Source organism: Abramis brama, assembly GCF_963993115.1.
Source record: "Abramis brama genome assembly, chromosome: 14".
Taxonomy (NCBI): domain Eukaryota; kingdom Metazoa; phylum Chordata; class Actinopteri; order Cypriniformes; family Leuciscidae; genus Abramis; species Abramis brama.
In genome coordinates this window covers 38,462,685-38,481,361 of record NC_139976.1, presented here as the reverse complement: position 1 = coordinate 38,481,361, position 18,677 = coordinate 38,462,685, and the positions used below count along the sequence as shown (strand labels likewise).

At 36.6% G+C, this 18,677-nt stretch overlaps 1 protein-coding gene across 1 annotated transcript; it reads right to left on the bottom strand.

Moving 5' to 3' along the window:
- Nucleotides 1–248: 248 nt before the first annotated feature.
- Nucleotides 249–14,560, bottom strand: glp2r (glucagon-like peptide 2 receptor). The gene is made up of 14 exons (XM_084135395.1): nucleotides 14,480–14,560; nucleotides 12,577–12,804; nucleotides 9,084–9,180; nucleotides 8,900–9,004; nucleotides 8,154–8,275; nucleotides 7,971–8,077; nucleotides 6,734–6,890; nucleotides 6,061–6,202; nucleotides 5,689–5,749; nucleotides 3,095–3,161; nucleotides 2,515–2,603; nucleotides 1,840–1,978; nucleotides 1,727–1,768; nucleotides 249–933 (listed from the first exon to the last, which is right to left on the bottom strand). The coding sequence occupies exons 2-14, from the start codon at nucleotides 12,631–12,633 to the stop codon at nucleotides 601–603; spliced, it is 1,518 nt and encodes a 505-aa protein (XP_083991521.1). The 5' UTR covers nucleotides 12,634–12,804; nucleotides 14,480–14,560; the 3' UTR covers nucleotides 249–600.
- Between the last annotated feature and the right edge of the window lie 4,117 nt (nucleotides 14,561–18,677).

Genomic DNA, 18,677 nt, shown 5'->3' with positions numbered 1-18,677 from the left:
CGGCTGTACTGTGTATTATTTTGTATATATTAATATATATAAATACACACATGCATGTTGTATATATTTAAGAAAAATGTGTTATTTATATATAAAATATTTATTTTTATATATAACATAAATTATATATATACAATATATACATGTAAATATTTCTCAAATATATACATGCATGTGTATTTATATATACAAAATAATTATACACAGTACACGTATATTATGTAAACACAAACTTTTATTTTGGATGCGATTAATCGTTGCACATCCTACACTGAAAAATTAAGTTAGGACAACACGTGTTTTTACATTGCTTTAACTCATCAAAATAAGTTAAGCAATTTAAAAATAAAAAAATACAGTGTAAATTGCAACTTTTTATCTCACAATTCTGACATTTGTCGTGCGTTTATATCACACCATTCCGACCTTTTCCTCAGATGTAAACATTATGAAGTCCGAATTGCGACAGAGTCTGAATTGTGATTTAAAAAGTCACAATTACCTTTTTTTATTCTGTGGCGTAAACAATCTTGAATAATTTACAGTGGTTAAAGAGAGGAAATATACATCCCTAATTACATATTTATATGAAAATGAGTGTCAGAACTCGCTCTCCTCGATGATCTCCTCCATGGTCTCTCCTAAAGTCATTTCCCCGTCGCTGCTGGACAAGCTCTTCCTCATGTAGAACTCCAGGCCTAAGCTCCGCCCACAGGCCAGGTCCTCTGCTGATTGGTCGGTCACCTGTGGATGCACCTGTGAGGGGGCGTGGCCTCCGTCCTCATTGGATTGGCTCTGCTCTTGGTTTTGTCCTGAAGTCTTCTGCGAACACTTCCACAGGTGTTTGGGGTGAATGTCCGTGAAGCAGTTGTGAACCTCGAAGTGATTGGAAGAAACGAACAGCTGCCAACGCTTCTTCAGTTCAGCCTGGACCTGGACATGTTCACAAATCAGGTTATTATGGTGAAAAATAATAACTCTCACACTAGCGCTGCACAATTAATCGCAACGCAAACCGCATGCGATTTGGCAAAGGCTGCGATTATTTTATGTGCAGCTTGTCAGTGAAGTACGGCTGATCGGTAGCAAACGCTCCATCTGAACACCAGTTTAACACACACACACACACACACCTCTGAACACCAGAGGGCGTCTAACACACACACACACACACACATCCCTCTCAACACCAGAGGGCGTCTCACACACACACACACACGCCCCGCAGAAGTACGATCACACACATCATTCCAGGAAACCCCTATCGGCATCACACTCTCTGTCTCTGAATAAACAGAAGACTGAAACGCTTTGATTAAACATGAGTAATAAACACACGACTGCCTTATTCTGTGTCAGAAGCTCATCATCTCACAGAAGGAGGAGCTCAGCTGTCCTCATGAAGTGAGTTTGGAGGAAAAGCGTATTATTAATGTTGTCTTTTGTTGGACAAGAGGTTCATAAATGCGTCTCATGTCTGGAAAGATGTTTGACGCGTGTTGCTTTTTCAAATGCTCGTTATAAGCGACTCAAACTCAGTGCGTTCAGAGTGAGCCGCGTTTCCTGAGCCGTACGTCACTGACAAGCTGCACATTACACACAATCAGACTTTGTGATTTAATAATCGCGATAAGCCAAATCGATTTAAGTGCGATTACATGTAAATTGTGATTAATCGTGCAGTGCTATCTCAAAACGCTATTTCAAACACCTTCACCAAACGTACCTCTCCGTTTGCGAAGCAGTACAGCACTGCGACTAACAGACCCTGTTGGAGAATAGAGCGCACGGTTAGAGGTTTCGCTGAGTCGGAAGAGGAGAAACGATGAGTTTCCTCACCTGGAACGAGCTCAGGGTCAGATGGATGAAGTTTCGAGCATATCGGTGGCTTCCTTCGACTGATTCGTCGATGATTATGGTGAAGACGATCTCGTGGATCCCGAGAAGAGGAATCAACACAAGCGTTGCTTTGGCTAAACTGTGCAAACCGTGCGAAATGTGTGAGTCTTTATTATGGATGCACGATATGAACATTTTTGGCTGATACCGATAACCGATAATTCTTCATATTTGAAAGCCGATAACCGATATATTGGCCGATAAATCTAAATCCAAATTTTTACATAATTGTTGAGAGCCTGATTACTCATCATGTCCCAATCACACAGTTATAATGATGTTCTCATTATAATGTTATGTAGCCGATATGACAGACTTGCGCTGCACATGTTGCTCTGAACTCTATTTTCCTTTTTGAAGTGATTCAATCATATTTCAAGCAATTCAAACCCATCATGTTGAACAGTGGCATCTGAAGCGTCTCAGCTGAAGGAGATAATACATTATTGATCGGCTTTAATATATCAGCCAAATTTTCTTTTTTCGATAATGGGCCGATGCCGATAACATTAAAAATGAACGTATGGGCCGATACCGATATGGTGGCGGATATATCGTGCATCCCTAGTTTTAATACACACGAGCAACAGCCGTTTTAGACGAGCAGCGACTAACCTGTCACGGTAATCCGTGAACTTCAGCTGGTCGGCCTTTAACTTGGACAGCAAGAGTCTGATGATTTTCAGGAAAATGCAAAAAATGACCTGAAAGACATGATTATTTCCAAGGTTTTTTATTACATGTTCTCCAACATTTACTAAATGAGAAATGGTGTCTGAATAAATAAATGTAAAAGCAACAGAAAAGTTCAACATGCAAGTTCATGATTATATCAACGTTTGACTTTTGCATGATTTGTTTTTTAGCAGGATTGCGTGTTAATGAGGTTTTGATTTTATTATATTGATGCACATTTTCATTATGTTTATGAATTGCTGGTCCGCCTCTGAAAAGTAAAGGGCAGAGGGTTCAAACACATTTTAATACACTGTGACTGTCATCTTTTACGGCTCGTGACCGGCATGAGACGCGACGGCACGAGGATCACCCGTGAAATCTGAGTTACACCGTGACAGAAGAGCGGATGTAAACCAAACAAGCACAGTTTTCATGTTGAACATGCGTCACTAAAGGAAAACAGTTGCATGAGGGAAACTAGACATCTGTAATGAAATTCATAAGGCATCTTACTCACGATCACGGATAGTGTTATCGGGCCTCTGATTATCCACCAGATCCATCTGATATTATTTAACCAACAGCTTTAGAAAAAGAACACATGCAATGCATTATATTATGCATATATAGCCTTGTATACCATTAATAGGCAAGGCCTATTATATACAGTGAGGAAAATAAGTATTGAACACCCTGCTATTTTGCAAGTTCTCCCACTTGGAAATCATGGAGGGGTCTGAAATTGTCATCGTAGGTGCATGTCCACTGTGAGAGACATAATCTAAAAAAAAAAATCCAGAAATCACAATATATGATTTTTTAACTATTTATTTGTATGATACAGCTGCAAATAAGTATTTGAACACCTGTCTATCAGCTAGAATTCTGACCCTCAAAGACCTGTTAGTCTGCCTTTAAAATGTCCACCTCCACTCCATTTATTATCCTAAATTAGATGCACCCGTTTGAGGTCGTTAGCTGCATAAAGACACCTGTCCACCCCATACAATCAGTAAGAATCCAACTACTAACATGGCCAAGACCAAAGAGCTGTCCAAAGACACTAGAGACAAAATTGTACACCTCCACAAGGCTGGAAAGGGCTACGGGGAAATTGCCAAGCAGCTTGGTGAAAAAAGGTCCACTGTTGGAGCAATCATTAGAAAATGGAAGAAGCTAAACATGACTGTCAATCTCCCTCGGACTGGGGCTCCATGCAAGATCTCACCTCGTGGGGTCTCAATGATCCTAAGAAAGGTGAGAAATCAGCCCAGAACTACACGGGAGGAGCTGGTCAATGACCTGAAAAGAGCTGGGACCACCGTTTCCAAGGTTACTGTTGGTAATACACTAAGACGTCATGGTTTGAAATCATGCATGGCACGGGAGGTTCCCCTGCTTAAACCAGCACATGTCAAGGCCCGTCTTAAGTTTGCCAATGACCATTTGGATGATCCAGAGGAGTCATGGGAGAAAGTCATGTGGTCAGATGAGACCAAAATAGAACTTTTTGGTCATAAATCCACTAAACGTGTTTGGAGGAAGAAGAATGATGAGTACCATCCCAAGAACACCATCCCTACTGTGAAGCATGGGGGTGGTAGCATCATGCTTTGGGGGTGTTTTTCTGCACATGGGACAGGGCGACTGCACTGTATTAAGGAGAGGATGACCGGGGCCATGTATTGCGAGATTTTGGGGAACAACCTCCTTCCCTCAGTTAGAGCATTGAAGATGGGTCGAGGCTGGGTCTTCCAACATGACAATGACCCGAAGCACACAGCCAGGATAACCAAGGAGTGGCTCTGTAAGAAGCATATCAAGGTTCTGGCGTGGCCTAGCCAGTCTCCAGACCTAAACCCAATAGAGAATCTTTGGAGGGAGCTCAAACTCCGTGTTTCTCAGTGACAGCCCAGAAACCTGACTGATCTAGAGAAGATCTGTGTGGAGGAGTGGGCCAAAATCCCTCCTGCAGTGTGTGCAAACCTGGTGAAAAACTACAGGAAACGTTTGACCTCTGTAATTGCAAACAAAGGCTACTGTACCAAATATTAACATTGATTTTCTCAGGTGTTCAAATACTTATTTGCAGCTGTATCATACAAATAAATAGTTAAAAAATCATACATTGTGATTTCTGGATTTTTTTTTTTAGATTATGTCTCTCACAGTGGACATGCACCTACGATGACAATTTCAGACCCCTCCATGATTTCCAAGTGGGAGAACTTGCAAAATAGCAGGGTGTTCAAATACTTATTTTCCTCACTGTATATTATATATTATAATAAATAAAAAGTTTATTTATATAGCACATTTCATACACAATGGTAATTCAAAGGGCTTTACATAGAAGGAATTAAAATAATCAAAAGAAATACAAATAAAAAAGGTGATAAAATATATTAAAACAGTTTAGAATTATAATAGATAAGCATAAGAATGTATGGTAACACTTCACAAAGAGTTTCCATTTGTTAACATTAGTAAATGCATTAGTTTGATAACATGAACAGTTTTTTAAAGCATTTATTGTTCTTTGAAAATGTTCAATGTTCATGTTAGCTCACAGTGCATTAACTAATGGTAACAAATACTTCTGATAATGCATTAGTCAATGTTGATTTCAACAGTTAACATTAATAATTAACATGAAGCAATGTTAACAAATGAAACTTTATAGTAAAGTGTTACCGAATTTATTTTAATTGTGGTGAAGAAATTTAAAGTCATTATATAATAATATAAGCCTTTATGTTTAGCTTAATATACACACTGTAAAAAAAATATTTTTTCAAGTTGCAAATTAACATAATTGGGGAACAATTTCATTTTTTTTAATTTTTTTATTAATCAAATCAATCAATTTCACAGTTTAAAACTGCAGATTTTTGTATTTGTGAAATGAAGCAATTTCTGCTTCAAAGTAAATCTTACACCAATTTTTTCTTTCAGTGTATCGTTCCGAAAAATGTTTTTATTCTACTATATAATACCTATATAATACTATATAACTATATAATACCTATTCTATAATACCTTCTCACACAAATATTTTCTGGATTATGTGCAAAACCTTCTTTTAAAGTGGCAAGTAAGAAAGGCACGTACCTTTTATTTTCATACAAAGTTTTGGCTACGGTCCAGGGAATCACGAACAATAATGGAGTTCCTGAGTGAGTTTGATGAATACAGTTGGAGAGTTAATAAAGTCATGGTAACACTTTACTTAAAGCCTTTGTATATGATGCATTATAAAAGTATTTCTAATGCATTAATTATGCCTTGAAATGCACCCTATAATGCAAATATTTTAAAGCATATTAACTTATTATTTATGAAAAGATATGCATAATAACTTACATTATGAATAGCTTTATAATGCATTGTACATAAATGCTTCAAGTAAAGTCATTTTTAAATGTGTAACAAGGACATGAAAAGGACAAATGATTGTTGTGTGTTAATAAGGATAAGTCGCACCCCATCCGATGATCATGTATTTCTTCAGGAGTCTTTTCCGGGTCAACACCGCAGTGAACAGAAGCGTGTGCAGGAATATCGCCTCCACTAGAAGCCAGAAGTAATTACATCCCACAAAATATTCCAACGACACCTTTGAGGCCTTGCAGAGGAAAGAAATCTGGAGGGTTGACATTTATATTACTGCATCTTTGGTGCATCTACACAATACAAATGCTACAGAATAGCATACAGTAAGAAAAAAATGAGGTCTGGTTTCCAGTCCAAATATCTAAAGATTCTTAAATCAAGATGCATTTACTAAATGCATAAAATGACATAAGATAATATGTCCTGTTTTCCGGGGGAATTAATCAAAATTAAGTGAGTTTTTGCTTAAAAAAAGCTAAATTATCTGCCAATGGGGTAAGAAAAATAATATATATAATAAAATAATCTTAATTCAAACAGAAACAAGATTATTATTTTTTACCCCTTTGGCAGATAATTTAGCTTGTTTTAAGCAAAAACTCACTTCATTTTTATTTATTTCCCCAGAAAACAAGACTTAATATTTTATGTCATTTGACTACTTTAGTAAATGCATCTTGATTTAAGAAATGTTTGATTTTGCAGTGTGCAGATGATATGATCCCACAGAAGTGAAAACGAACACAAATGAAGGTTTCTGTACCGCAGATTTGGTGTAGCTGTTCCATCCCAGTTCATCCCTGGGAAGGTTGGTATACGTGACTTGTAATATAACCTCTTTGGTAATTACCGCTGTCGCTCTAAATATGAACGATACAAAGAGATTCATGTGGATGTAGTTCCTCGTACAGTGAAGCTTCCTGAAAACAACAGGTAAAAATAGTTTATTGCTTGGTTAGGGACAAATAAAATTAGTATCAGATATCTGGAGCCAGCTCTGGGCTCTGGATAAATGACCGGACAGGACAGAAATGAATGAATTTGATCGCTGTAGCTTGGAAATGCATGCACAAAGATAAATCTAATCATGCAAGTACAGCAACAAAGAACATTGGTTAAATGTAAATACAGTGAACAGGAGCGATTCATCAGAGAATGCTTGTATTCCAAATTAGACAATGGTTTGTCATCCTTTGCATGACCATGAAACCATCTTTTAACAGTGAGATTGTGGTTAAAGTGTTATTAGACGGAAACGAGTTTGCAAACTATCTTAAAGTGCCCATATTATGCTTTTTTGGGATCATGACCTCTCATGTAGTGTGTAATAAAGCGGTTTGTGAATGTAAAATCTCTGCAATGTTTCAAAATCATAGTGCAGATAAATGGAGTTTTTGTCTCCCAAAGGAAAGAAGTGATTCTGAAGTGAAACGAGTCGTCAGTAATTCCAGTCTCACCTATGTAGGTTTGTAACTAATTTGCATAATGCCAGCCTCTGGTCTTGATTGGCTGAACAGCGTCTCTTAGCTCCGCCCTCAAACACTGTAGTGTATCTGAGACTGGAAGAGTTTGGTTCGTGTTGTTCGTGTCGAGAAGACGCTGTTTCTGCTGACGAAGCAAATCCACTTTGATGAGATTGATACGGTGAAACCCACGCCATCGTTACTGTTCGTGTCACTGTGATCAAGAGCTGAGATTCAGATATGATAATGAGCGCCTAGAGTCTGACCAATCAGAGCAGAGCAGCTCTCAGAGAGGCGGAGCTTAGAGAGACTGAATCTTCGATGGAAGCGTTTCAGACACTGAGAGGAAAGAGCAGATGTGCAGTGGAGATCATGAGGAGATCAGGGTTTCTGAGCTTGCATGTAAACCTGTTACAGGAGACTCTAAAACAGCATTAGGAACATTTAAAATAGCATAATAGGGGCACTTTAAAGTTACATTCTCACTATATGAAACAAAAAGGGACCCAACACTGAGCCCTGCAGAACTCCACTCACCTCAGAAGACTCATGATCAGAACAGCCAAGCAAAGAGAAGAAAAAGACAGCGAGTATCCTACAATGGACAAGACTCTCAACACAGACTGCCGGAATACCTCTTCCTCCTGTGTATGCAGGACGCCAATGTAAAAATTAAGCCATGATGGAGACCATACTTTAATGTCTGGAAGCAATATTCACCTCAGACTTGAAAAAAGAATGGTTTTCACACTCTGACTGATTTCTCCAGACGCTGCTGGAGTTCTCCTCAGTTTTCCAGGTGCCGTTGACCGTGCATTCCTTGAACACATTTCCAGTAGCACCTGAAAACGACCACCATACATTTATGAAGTTTTTAGTGTTTTTTCATAAGAAAATTATTTATACACTTCCGTCAAAATTTTGGAATAATTACGATTTGTTAATGTTTTTGAAAGAAGGCTCTTCTGCTCAACAAGGCTGCATTTAATTGTTAAAAAACATATTAAAAACAGTGAAAAATTATTAGTTTAAAATGGCTGTTTTCTATGTGATTATATAAAATTTCTTTCAAAAAAAAAAAAAAAAACTTACTTATTCCAAAATTGTGACAAAAAAATTAGCTATATATATATATAGGGGCTGTGCAACAATCAATCGCATCCAAATTAAAAGTTTGTGTTTACATAATATATGTGTGTGTACTGTGTATAATTATTTTGTATATATAAATACACACACATGCATGAATATACTGTACATATATTTATATATAATTTATATAAATATTTTATATATATAAATAAATAAATAAATATATACATGCATGTGTTATTTTGGATGCGATTAATCGTGATTCATATATATAAAATGTTATTATTAAATAATATTAGGCTGTGAAATTATTTAACCCTTTAACTTTTTTAATGTAATTGGAAAAAGTGTAAAATAGGAATAAAACAGGAGACCTTCTCTGATCCACGGTAAATAAGGAGGACAGGGAACGGACACGATCCCGGGAGATGAATGTGGCCAACAGGCAAAAACGTCAAATGTTCCATTGCAGAAAATTCCTATGGAGTGATTCATACAGTGACTTCCATAGCAAACATATATTAAAGTATGACATCTCTTTCCGGCAGCTTCACTCACCAGTTCCAGTGGGCAAAGTGGCTTTCAGGAATCGTGTGCAGTTCTCCTGATATTCTCCACGTTTATAGATCAGATCGTCCAACATGGAGCCCATGACCTATGAGCCACAAAACAATATAAAACATGAGGTTTCCTCGCTGTTAATGAGTGGATGGACTGAGAGTACTCCTGTCATAACGAGAGCTGACGAACACAAGATGGCAGTGTTTAGAAATGCTCTCCGCATGGAAAGGGTCAGTGTTGTTTATGACTTTACTCAGCAACATTACGTCTTTAGAAGACTGAGAGTTTTTATCAGGACACAATGAATGTTTCCAGAGAGCGGTGTGAGGTTGTGACTGGAGGTGATATTAAACATCTTCAATGAACAGATAAATATTTGCATTCTTCCCAATTTACAATGCCAACTCCTGAATACCAGTTTAGAGTGAGAAAATGCATTCTAGTCGCTCAGAAAGTGTGTTTAATATACAATAAGATTTCTCTGCAATGTTTCAGTACAACTTACATATAGGACTAGAGGCAATAAAACCCTGTAAGTGATTTTACTATATTAACACAACTTGTATTGTAGATTCATGCAACATAATATTCATTTCTATGTGGGTAAAGTGACAGTGGGCCCTATTTTAACGATCTGAAACGCAAGTAACTTTGTGGGCGGATCTCGGGCGCTGTTGCTATTATACCGGCGGGATAAATGACTCTTACGCCCGACGCAAATCTGAAATGTGTTGGTCTGAAGTCGCTTCATTACTCATAGGTGTGGTTTGGGGCGTAACGTGAAATAAACCAATCAGAGCGTCATCTCACATTCCCTTTAAGAGCAGGCGCGCTTGTTCCATGGCGGATTGCTATTATAACGGCGGATTTGCCAGGAGCGGTTCACAGCCGAGGAGACCGACGTTCTCGTCAGGGCCGTAAAACACAGAGAAGTGACATTGGGGATGGAGAAACACACCCAGATTAGCTTCGGTTAAACAGGCGTATGATAATCTGGGTAAATGTGTAAGCTAGATTTATGCCTATTTTTTCACATCTTCATGGACACAACAATGATTTCCCTCGTGTGGTAATATTTTTCCTTGTAATAATGTATGGTTTTCTAAAAATGAAAACTGCTGCTTCTGTGTAGATGAGAGAAGCAAAGTGTGTGTGCGTTGTGCACGCGCTACATTATGGCCAAGCATGCGCCCTTAAAATAGCATCTGAATAACGCGCCACTGACTTTAGACGAGGTTTCTCCTGGTCAGTGGCGGAATTGTGGGTCACCAGGGAACGTTTGTGCCGAGATAGGGCCCAGTATTGCAATTTGTAAATACTATACTAGACTATACTAGAAATTACTATACTAGACTACTATACTAGATTAGCCATTAATTACTGAGTAACAGTTTATTTCAATGGTCAACTTCAGACTATTAGTAACTTTGCAACTAGAGTTTTAGTAGATTGTCTGCTTAAATACAGTTTATTTAGACATTCTACTGACTAACTTTGCAACTACAAGTCAGCTTCTTCTACAAACGCGAACCCTAGTCTGTTCATTTTCTAGTTAGTTGACATTGCAAAGTAACTTACAGTCAGTGTAATGTCTAAAGTAGAGCGTTGAAATAAAGAGTAACCCAGTATTATATATGAACACCCCCATCCTGATCTGACAGCATGTTCTTCAAATATAAAGCATTTATAGGACAAAAAAAATCTACATTTCACTTCTGGGTTATAATATGAAACGCGATGCTCTCTGATTCGGCATATTCAACATTTACTCAGAACTTTCACCTCGATGTTAAAAATCCTAGAAATATCATGAGCAGACGGAGAGACTTATGACCGTCTACTGTAATTCCACTGAAGATTGCACAAAACTGGACAGCGAATATGATGACATTTGACATAATTGTGAAAGTGACAATTCATGTCTTTACAGTACGCCTCTTTTGTGTCTCATCGTTTGCTATAAACGTCTTTGAAATAAAAGCTCAGTTTTACCGACAGCACTTTACACAGATTAGAGATCAGTCGCACATTTCAAAACTGAGCAGATAAATGTGTAAAACGTTATGTGGGATTGTTCCTAAGAGTGTGTGAAGATCTGTCCACCTTTCTCAGGCTCTTTCACCCTTTCATCTGAACATCGTGAACGTTTGAGCTCAGACTTCTACACAAATCAAACTCGGATCATCTCGTCCGCTGCATATTCTGCTCCGATGTTGCCGACTCCGTAATCTCAGGAGATTCATGTCTGTCTGCTAAACTTTCAGAGTATGTGGAAATATATACGAGGAGTTAAACAACAACATGTGTGTGATATCTGTGATATCATCGAGCTCTTTAGTTAACGCTGGTTAATGCATGAACTGATATTAACTAACAATGAGCAATAAATTTGTTACAGTATTGATTAATCTTTGTTAATGTTAGTTAATAAAAACAACTGTTCATGTTAAAATGAACATTAAACTTATAGAATCACTGAATTCTTCTATTTTTATTATTATTAACATCTTGTTTTATTGGTCTGGCTTATTTTTAATGAACTTCTACTTTTTATGATGAACTACTATTATAATATAGGCCCTACTATTATATCTAATATTACTAATGCTATTATGTGATCTTCTTCAAGTTACTTTTTTAACAGTAAAAAGTTGAGTTTTTACTAGAAAAACTATTTTACTAGACATTACTTGCAAAGAAATAACATGTAACATCGTGAAACAAACGTTTAATTTTTATTTAACATTTTAAAATATAAAAACTTTATAGTAAAGTTTTTCCTATACAAAATTACTAATACTATTATTTTATCGACTTCAAGCTACTTTTTTAAACATCTAACTACTACACTGAAATAAAACGGTGTAGGATTAACTTTCAAACAACTTTCACTCAGAAACCGCTGGTAAATTTCACAAATAATTACATATTACATTAGAAAACACTTTACATTAAGGTTCATTAGTTATCATTAGTTAACATGAACTAATAATGAACAATACTTCTACAGCATTTATTAATCTTAGTTAATATTAATTTCAACATTTACTGATACATTATTAAAATCAAAGGTTGTATTTGTGAACATTAGTTACTGCACTGTGAACTAACATGATCAAACTATGAACAGCTGGATTATTATTAACTAACATTAACAAAGATTAATAAACACTGGAACAAATATATTGTTATTTCATGTTAGTTAATGCATTAATTAATGTTAACTAATGAACTTTATTGTAAAGTGTTACAGAAAGGGCAACAAGGTTGCAAATTCAGTCTAAATGAAATGATAAATATCCCATAAATTGAAGAAAGATCCTTGCAATAACTTAATAATGAACCCGTCATCTCTGTTTCATGCACTGCTTGTTTTCAGTGTTGTGACTCTTGAAGAGTTTTTGTGAAGCTGTTCTTGAGAGATTCGACAGCTGAAGTGTGTGTGTGTGTGTGTGTGTGTGAAGCTGTTCTTCAGAGATCATGAGCTCACCTGAGTCGTGTAGAGAAGCGCCGTGAGAGAAGAACGCAGCACAAACTCCATCAGCATGGCTCAATATTCACATGCCCACAATCCAACCTTCATGACACTCATAATTCCCGGCCTTCCCGTGCGGAAGAGATCGGAGAACTCGGATCCCAGATAAGCTGAGAGAGTCTGTGCTCTTTCACTCCAGAGTCTGTGCTCTTCTGGCTCTCCTCAGCCAATCACCATCCGCTCCTGTGAGGAAGAGGCAAACACGGAGAGTTTCCCAAACGCATCCAATCTCCAACTTAAGCTGACGACGCTTCTGGGACTATATTAAACCGCTAGGAACTTCTCGACTCGATTTACAGAACGCTTCATGACACAAGAGAAATGTCTGAAATGATTCAATAATTCTTTCATATTTAATGGGTTAAATCTTTTCTTTTCTATTTGGGACATTTAATATTCAACAATATTATTGATCTGCCTGACTTAAGCTGGACGATGACGCAATTTTCTTCTAGAAACAAACTTTGTTGTATTATTTTCCTGTTATCTCTGTAAAGCTGCTTTGATACAGTCTGTGTTGTAAAAAGCGCTGTATAAATAAAGCTGACTTGACTTGACTATTAATTAAAACGGTCCATAAAGTGATGGAACCCCTAAAAGCGTAAAAATATTATCTAAGAGTCAAATAAAAAAAAAACAGAAAAAAAACAGAAAAAAAAAAGATTTATAACAACAATAATACAAATAAATAAATAAAAGCTAACATGTATAGGGCAAAAATAGGGCCTGAAAAGGACGTCAGCTTTACTTTTTCAACATTTAACAGATTATTATTTATTATATAAAATTATGTATTAATTACACATATAATTTATTTATTGTTTAATCTGAACACCAAAACAAAGGTGCTTAATCTTCAGAAAATGTTCAAGGGATGAAACTATATTAAATTAAATAAGCTGTTTTGTTTCCTATTCTTTTTTTTAATGATATTTGAATTTTGACCTGATACTAAAATATGATTATTAAATCACAAAGTCTAAATTAAAACATCATGGCTATGCCAGGAAGGGCAACAAGGTTGCAAATAAATTTCCTATAAATTGAAGACTCTTGCAATAACTTAATAATAAACTTTATTTTATATAGCAGCTTTAAATCAGCTTCTCAAGGCACTTTACACAATAAAAAATACAAAGAAAATACACAGATAGAACTTGATAGAACTAAAAAAACAAGAAAATGGAAAATGCAAAGTCTAATCTTCCTGTCATCTAATAAAAGTCACACATTTATTAGTGTCATAAAAACAGTAATAGCAGCCGAACCATGTTTTCTTAATGGGAAGTGCCGAAAACAAATGCCTAATTTGCTTCTATCACAATAAATCAATATTATGAGGCACTCATCATGTAAAACCCTGTGGCCTCGTCGTCTAACGTTATGTGCCAGACATTTGTCAAATAAAATGAATAAATACCAGCAGTCATAATAGAAGCGAGGCCTTCTGCAGCGTGTCAGCACTCACTCGTTCAGCTAATTACTCATTAGACCTGTGTAATCATGTGTAATTACACGCTTTTAACACCGTGCGCTAATAAGAGGAGTTAATCTTCTGCATTCAGGAACTCAGTTATGATGCATTAACAAAATGGAAATTAATTGACTGGCATGAAAAAGCTGAGATAAAGCAACATTTGAGTACCTTAAATCGTATAATCGTACCTTAAAATGTTTTTAAGGGAGATAAAACTTTACATGCACACTACGCAGATATTAAAATACCAGCATCATCTACTCAAATCTCTAAAGCTCTTTAGAAGAGAAATAAGGAATGCATTTCTTAATGACTTTGCAAAGGAGTTGAATTTACACCAATGGAGAATGAATCACGCATAATTAAAGATGAACTACTTACATGTACGGCTCGTCTAATCTGAGGAGAAGATGAGGATCGTGCAGATTCATAAGCTGTTAAATGATGATCTCTGTGAATTTGGCATCTTGAAGCGTAAGGATTAGTTTAGTCTGAGCTGGTGAAGGAAAGAGACGGTCTGAAAGAGTTTGTTAATGCGTGTTGTGGAGATGTGAACATGAAACTCGTGCAGTCTGACGGTCTGAGACTGAAGTGAGTTCTCATGATCTCTCTCGCAGGGTCAAGACGACACACACATATACAAGAGAACAGATTATAAACACACAGAACATCAGACCCGATCAATGACACACACACTGCTGTCGAAAGACTGGAATATGAGTTTGAGAAAAGCCTCTCCTGCTCAGCAAGACTGCATTTATTCCATCAAAAATAAAGTGAAATATATGTGAATAGTAAAGTGTAATTTATTCCTTATATCATTACTCCAGTCTTCAGTGTCACATGATCCTTCAGAAATCACTCTAATATGATGATTTGATGCTCAAGAAACATTTATGATTATTATCAGTGTTGAAAACACTTCATTTGTTTGTGGAAACCGTCATATTGTTTTTTCAGGATTCTTTGATGAATAGAAAGTTCAAAAGAATAGCATTTATTTGAAATAGAATCTTTTGTAACATTATAAATGTATTTACTTTTGATCAATATAATGCGTCCTTAATGAATACAATATTAATTTCTTTATTTAAAAAAAATATATATGTATCTCACTGAACCCAAACTTCTGAATGGAAGTGAATCACAGTTTCCACAAACATTTCTGAAGGATCATGTGACACTGAAGACTGGAGTAATGATGCTGAAAATTCAGCTTTGATCACAGGAATAAATTACACTTTACTGTATATTCACATAGAAAACAGATGATTTACACTGGAATAATATATTTTTTAAAATTCTGTACTTTATAAATGCAGCCTTGGTGAGCAGAAGAGACTCTTTCAAAATCGTAAGAAATCTTAAAGATTACAAACAAGATTGTTTTTTTAAATATTGAGTAACTATAGCTCAGTGGAGCAAGAATCATTTAATTTCATCAATACTTCCACTTCCACAAAATATAGAAGATATTGGACACAACATACAGACTGTGAAAGCCTGAGGAGAAGCACGTATAACAGCTCGACGCTCCCTCATAAATCTCTCGTGTTTGGATGTTTTCCAGGCGCTTTTATTCCCCATCATGAGCAGCTCTGCACACACGAGTGTGTGTGAGTGTGTGTGACTTCATGCTCTTCTACACAACATCACTGAGATAAATGACTGCATTAACACCAACATCCACACAAACACTGGCACTGGACTTCAGGAGCCGGACATTAAATACCACTAATATCCCAGACAACAGGGAACGTTCTGGCAAGGTTCTCTCAAAGTTATGAACAAATGTTCTTCAGTAACATTAATAGAACGTTCGCTCATCTGGTTTTTAATAATATTCTCAAAACATCAGCACAAAAACATTATTTATACATCGTTCATGGAACATTTTTTCTTGTGTTTCAGTTCAACGTTTTTTAAATGTTACTACTTGTTTCAAAACGTTCAGAGATAGATTCTAAAGTAAAATCCCATAATGTTTGAAGAATGATAAAATGGAATGTTCCCATAATGTTCGCATAACCAAGAATGATATTAAACATTTTAAAAATGGGATGTTTTGAACATTCAGAAATAACGTTTTCATAACGTAACATGAACATTATCAAACCTTATTTTTCAACATATCAACACAAAATATCAACATATTTTTGTTAGGTGGGTAAGTATTCTTTTTTTTAATTTAAGTTAGACAAATAATGTCAACTAAAATGTTTACCATCGAACTCACCATAATTAATGTTTTTGTGCTAACGTTTTGAGAACATTATATAAGAGCAGATCATTTTGAACAAACATTCTATTAATGTTACTGGAAGAACGTTTTTGAGGGAACCTTAAAAGAACATTCCCTGTTCGCTGCTTTCAATGTTCAATCCAGCTTTTAATGTTGTTTATGTGTCTATGTGGTGTTTTTAATATGCTTTAAGACAAACCATGTGTAAATTCATAAGTCGACTCCATTGCTGAGTATTTTCTCCTTAAAACTGCAGTGAACCAAAGACAGTCTCAAAAACACGCTTTGAAATCGCTGGTGTTTCTGACGTCACAAACTACCTTGTAACCAATCAGATCAACGTGTGATCGTCAACCAGTGGATCTCTGAGCTGAGTGAGTGAGTGGAGGCGGGGCTCATTTGCATATTCATAGAACCGCGCATACTAAATGAGGCAAGGGTGTCGAGTTACATTCAAGATATTTTCAAGGAATGATTAATTTTTTTTCAAGGAAAAAAACGCTTAAATATGTCATTGAGTTTCAAATATGGTGAGTTTTAAGGGATACAATTATTGATTAACAGGGGGACTTTAAAAATAAAATTTTAATAATCTATAGAACCTTTTGTCCGATGGAAACGTTCCACACTTTTCAAAAATAAAGGTTCTTTATTGGCATCAAGGGTTCCATGAAGAATCTTTAACATCCACAGAATCGATCGCTCTAAAGGTTTTTTTCAGATTATTAAAATGTTCATAACACTAAGAAACTTTCTTTTAAGAACTTCTCACTGAAAGGTTCTTCGGGGAATCAAAAATGGATCTCCTGTGGAATCACTATGAAATCACCCTTACATCGATGCTGATCAGCATGCTATATTTGATCAAGTTAGCAAATCACAGTAATAGTTTCTGATCAGCAGAAGCTCATGGTGAGCACAACCATCTGTTCTTCAGCTAATGATCTGGCGTTCATCAAGATAACGATCTAAAACTCTTCAAAGGTTGTGCAAGAACAATTAAAGAAGGAAAGCACTCGGACCGCTCGATTGCCTCAAACTGGACACACAGCTAGGATATAAAGAAACCTCAGGAACTCTGGGAATTTAGAGAGGCTGAGAGGAGATTTCCTGCTGTTAAGAGAAAGCCATGTTTGTGAAGCTCTGCATGTTGACGCTTGCATAAAGAAGTTTTTCAACTCTTTCGAGGAAGAACATCATGTGTAAACAGAAAGATTTCTTACCACAGTTTTACAGGGACATCTCTGTATCTCTCCATTTTCATTCTGCCAATAAGCATAAAACTCTCTGTGATGCAGTTGCTGTCCTCTCTGTGTCCTGTATGTTAATAATAATAATAATGCAATATGTCTGCATTTCTCCTCTTCTCTAGTTCACTTCCTAATCTAGTTGTCTAATAATCCTGGCATTGTGTGTTACCAATATTGTTGGCTCTGTGATGCATTGCTTTTTTAAAAGAAGTTTTATATTCATATAATATAATATTCATGGTTGAATTTTTCCTGAGGTTTCAGCTTTATCATCCTTAAGGCTTGGTAAACACAGGACTCTGTTGGGGGGAATCGGTTTCAAACTGTTTACGGCCCGCTGTAAATGGGTTAAAGTGTGTTTGGTTCTCTGGACAGGTGGTATCTGGGAAATGTAAACAGGTTGCATGATAGATGCATAAATTGTTTGGCCCGCAAAGTCATTAAAATGCGGTGTGCGTGTGTGTGTTGATTTCAACCTTTTTTCACTTCCAGCTCCAGGTGAGCCGAGATAAGAAGCATGTTGGCAGCGTTATACACTGTAAGTAAGAGTTCAAACTGTTATCCGTGTGTGTTTATAATACCACACTAATGATGTGCCAGTTTTACAGATTCATGTCAGCCAGAAATTGCTTGAATTGCTAATTTCCTTAAAATAAAGGTTCTTAATTGGCATCTGTGGTTCCATGAAGAACCTTTAACATCCATGGAATCTTTCCACACTCTTAAAAATAAAGGTTCCCTTTCAAGGGAACTTGCGCTGCGGTGATTGACACTAAGGGAACACTCTGTGTGATGATGTCTTGAAGCACATGTGAATCAGTCCAATGGTGTGGCGGAACGTCAGAGGCGGGTGACGTCATGAACCAGGCCTGCCGAAACAAAGCAGCGCTAGCTTCTGTGTCTTCACAAGCGCTCTGTGGGAAACTGTTTTTGTCTATTTGGTGTTGTATTGTCTCAATATAAAAAGATGGCGAGTAAGCAGCAGCAGTTCAGACTGTGTGTGCACCCCTGCCCACGCTATTTAACGGGTGGGGACACACATGTTCTGTGTGTGTCATGTTTGGGTGAGGAGCTCGAGGGCGCTGGC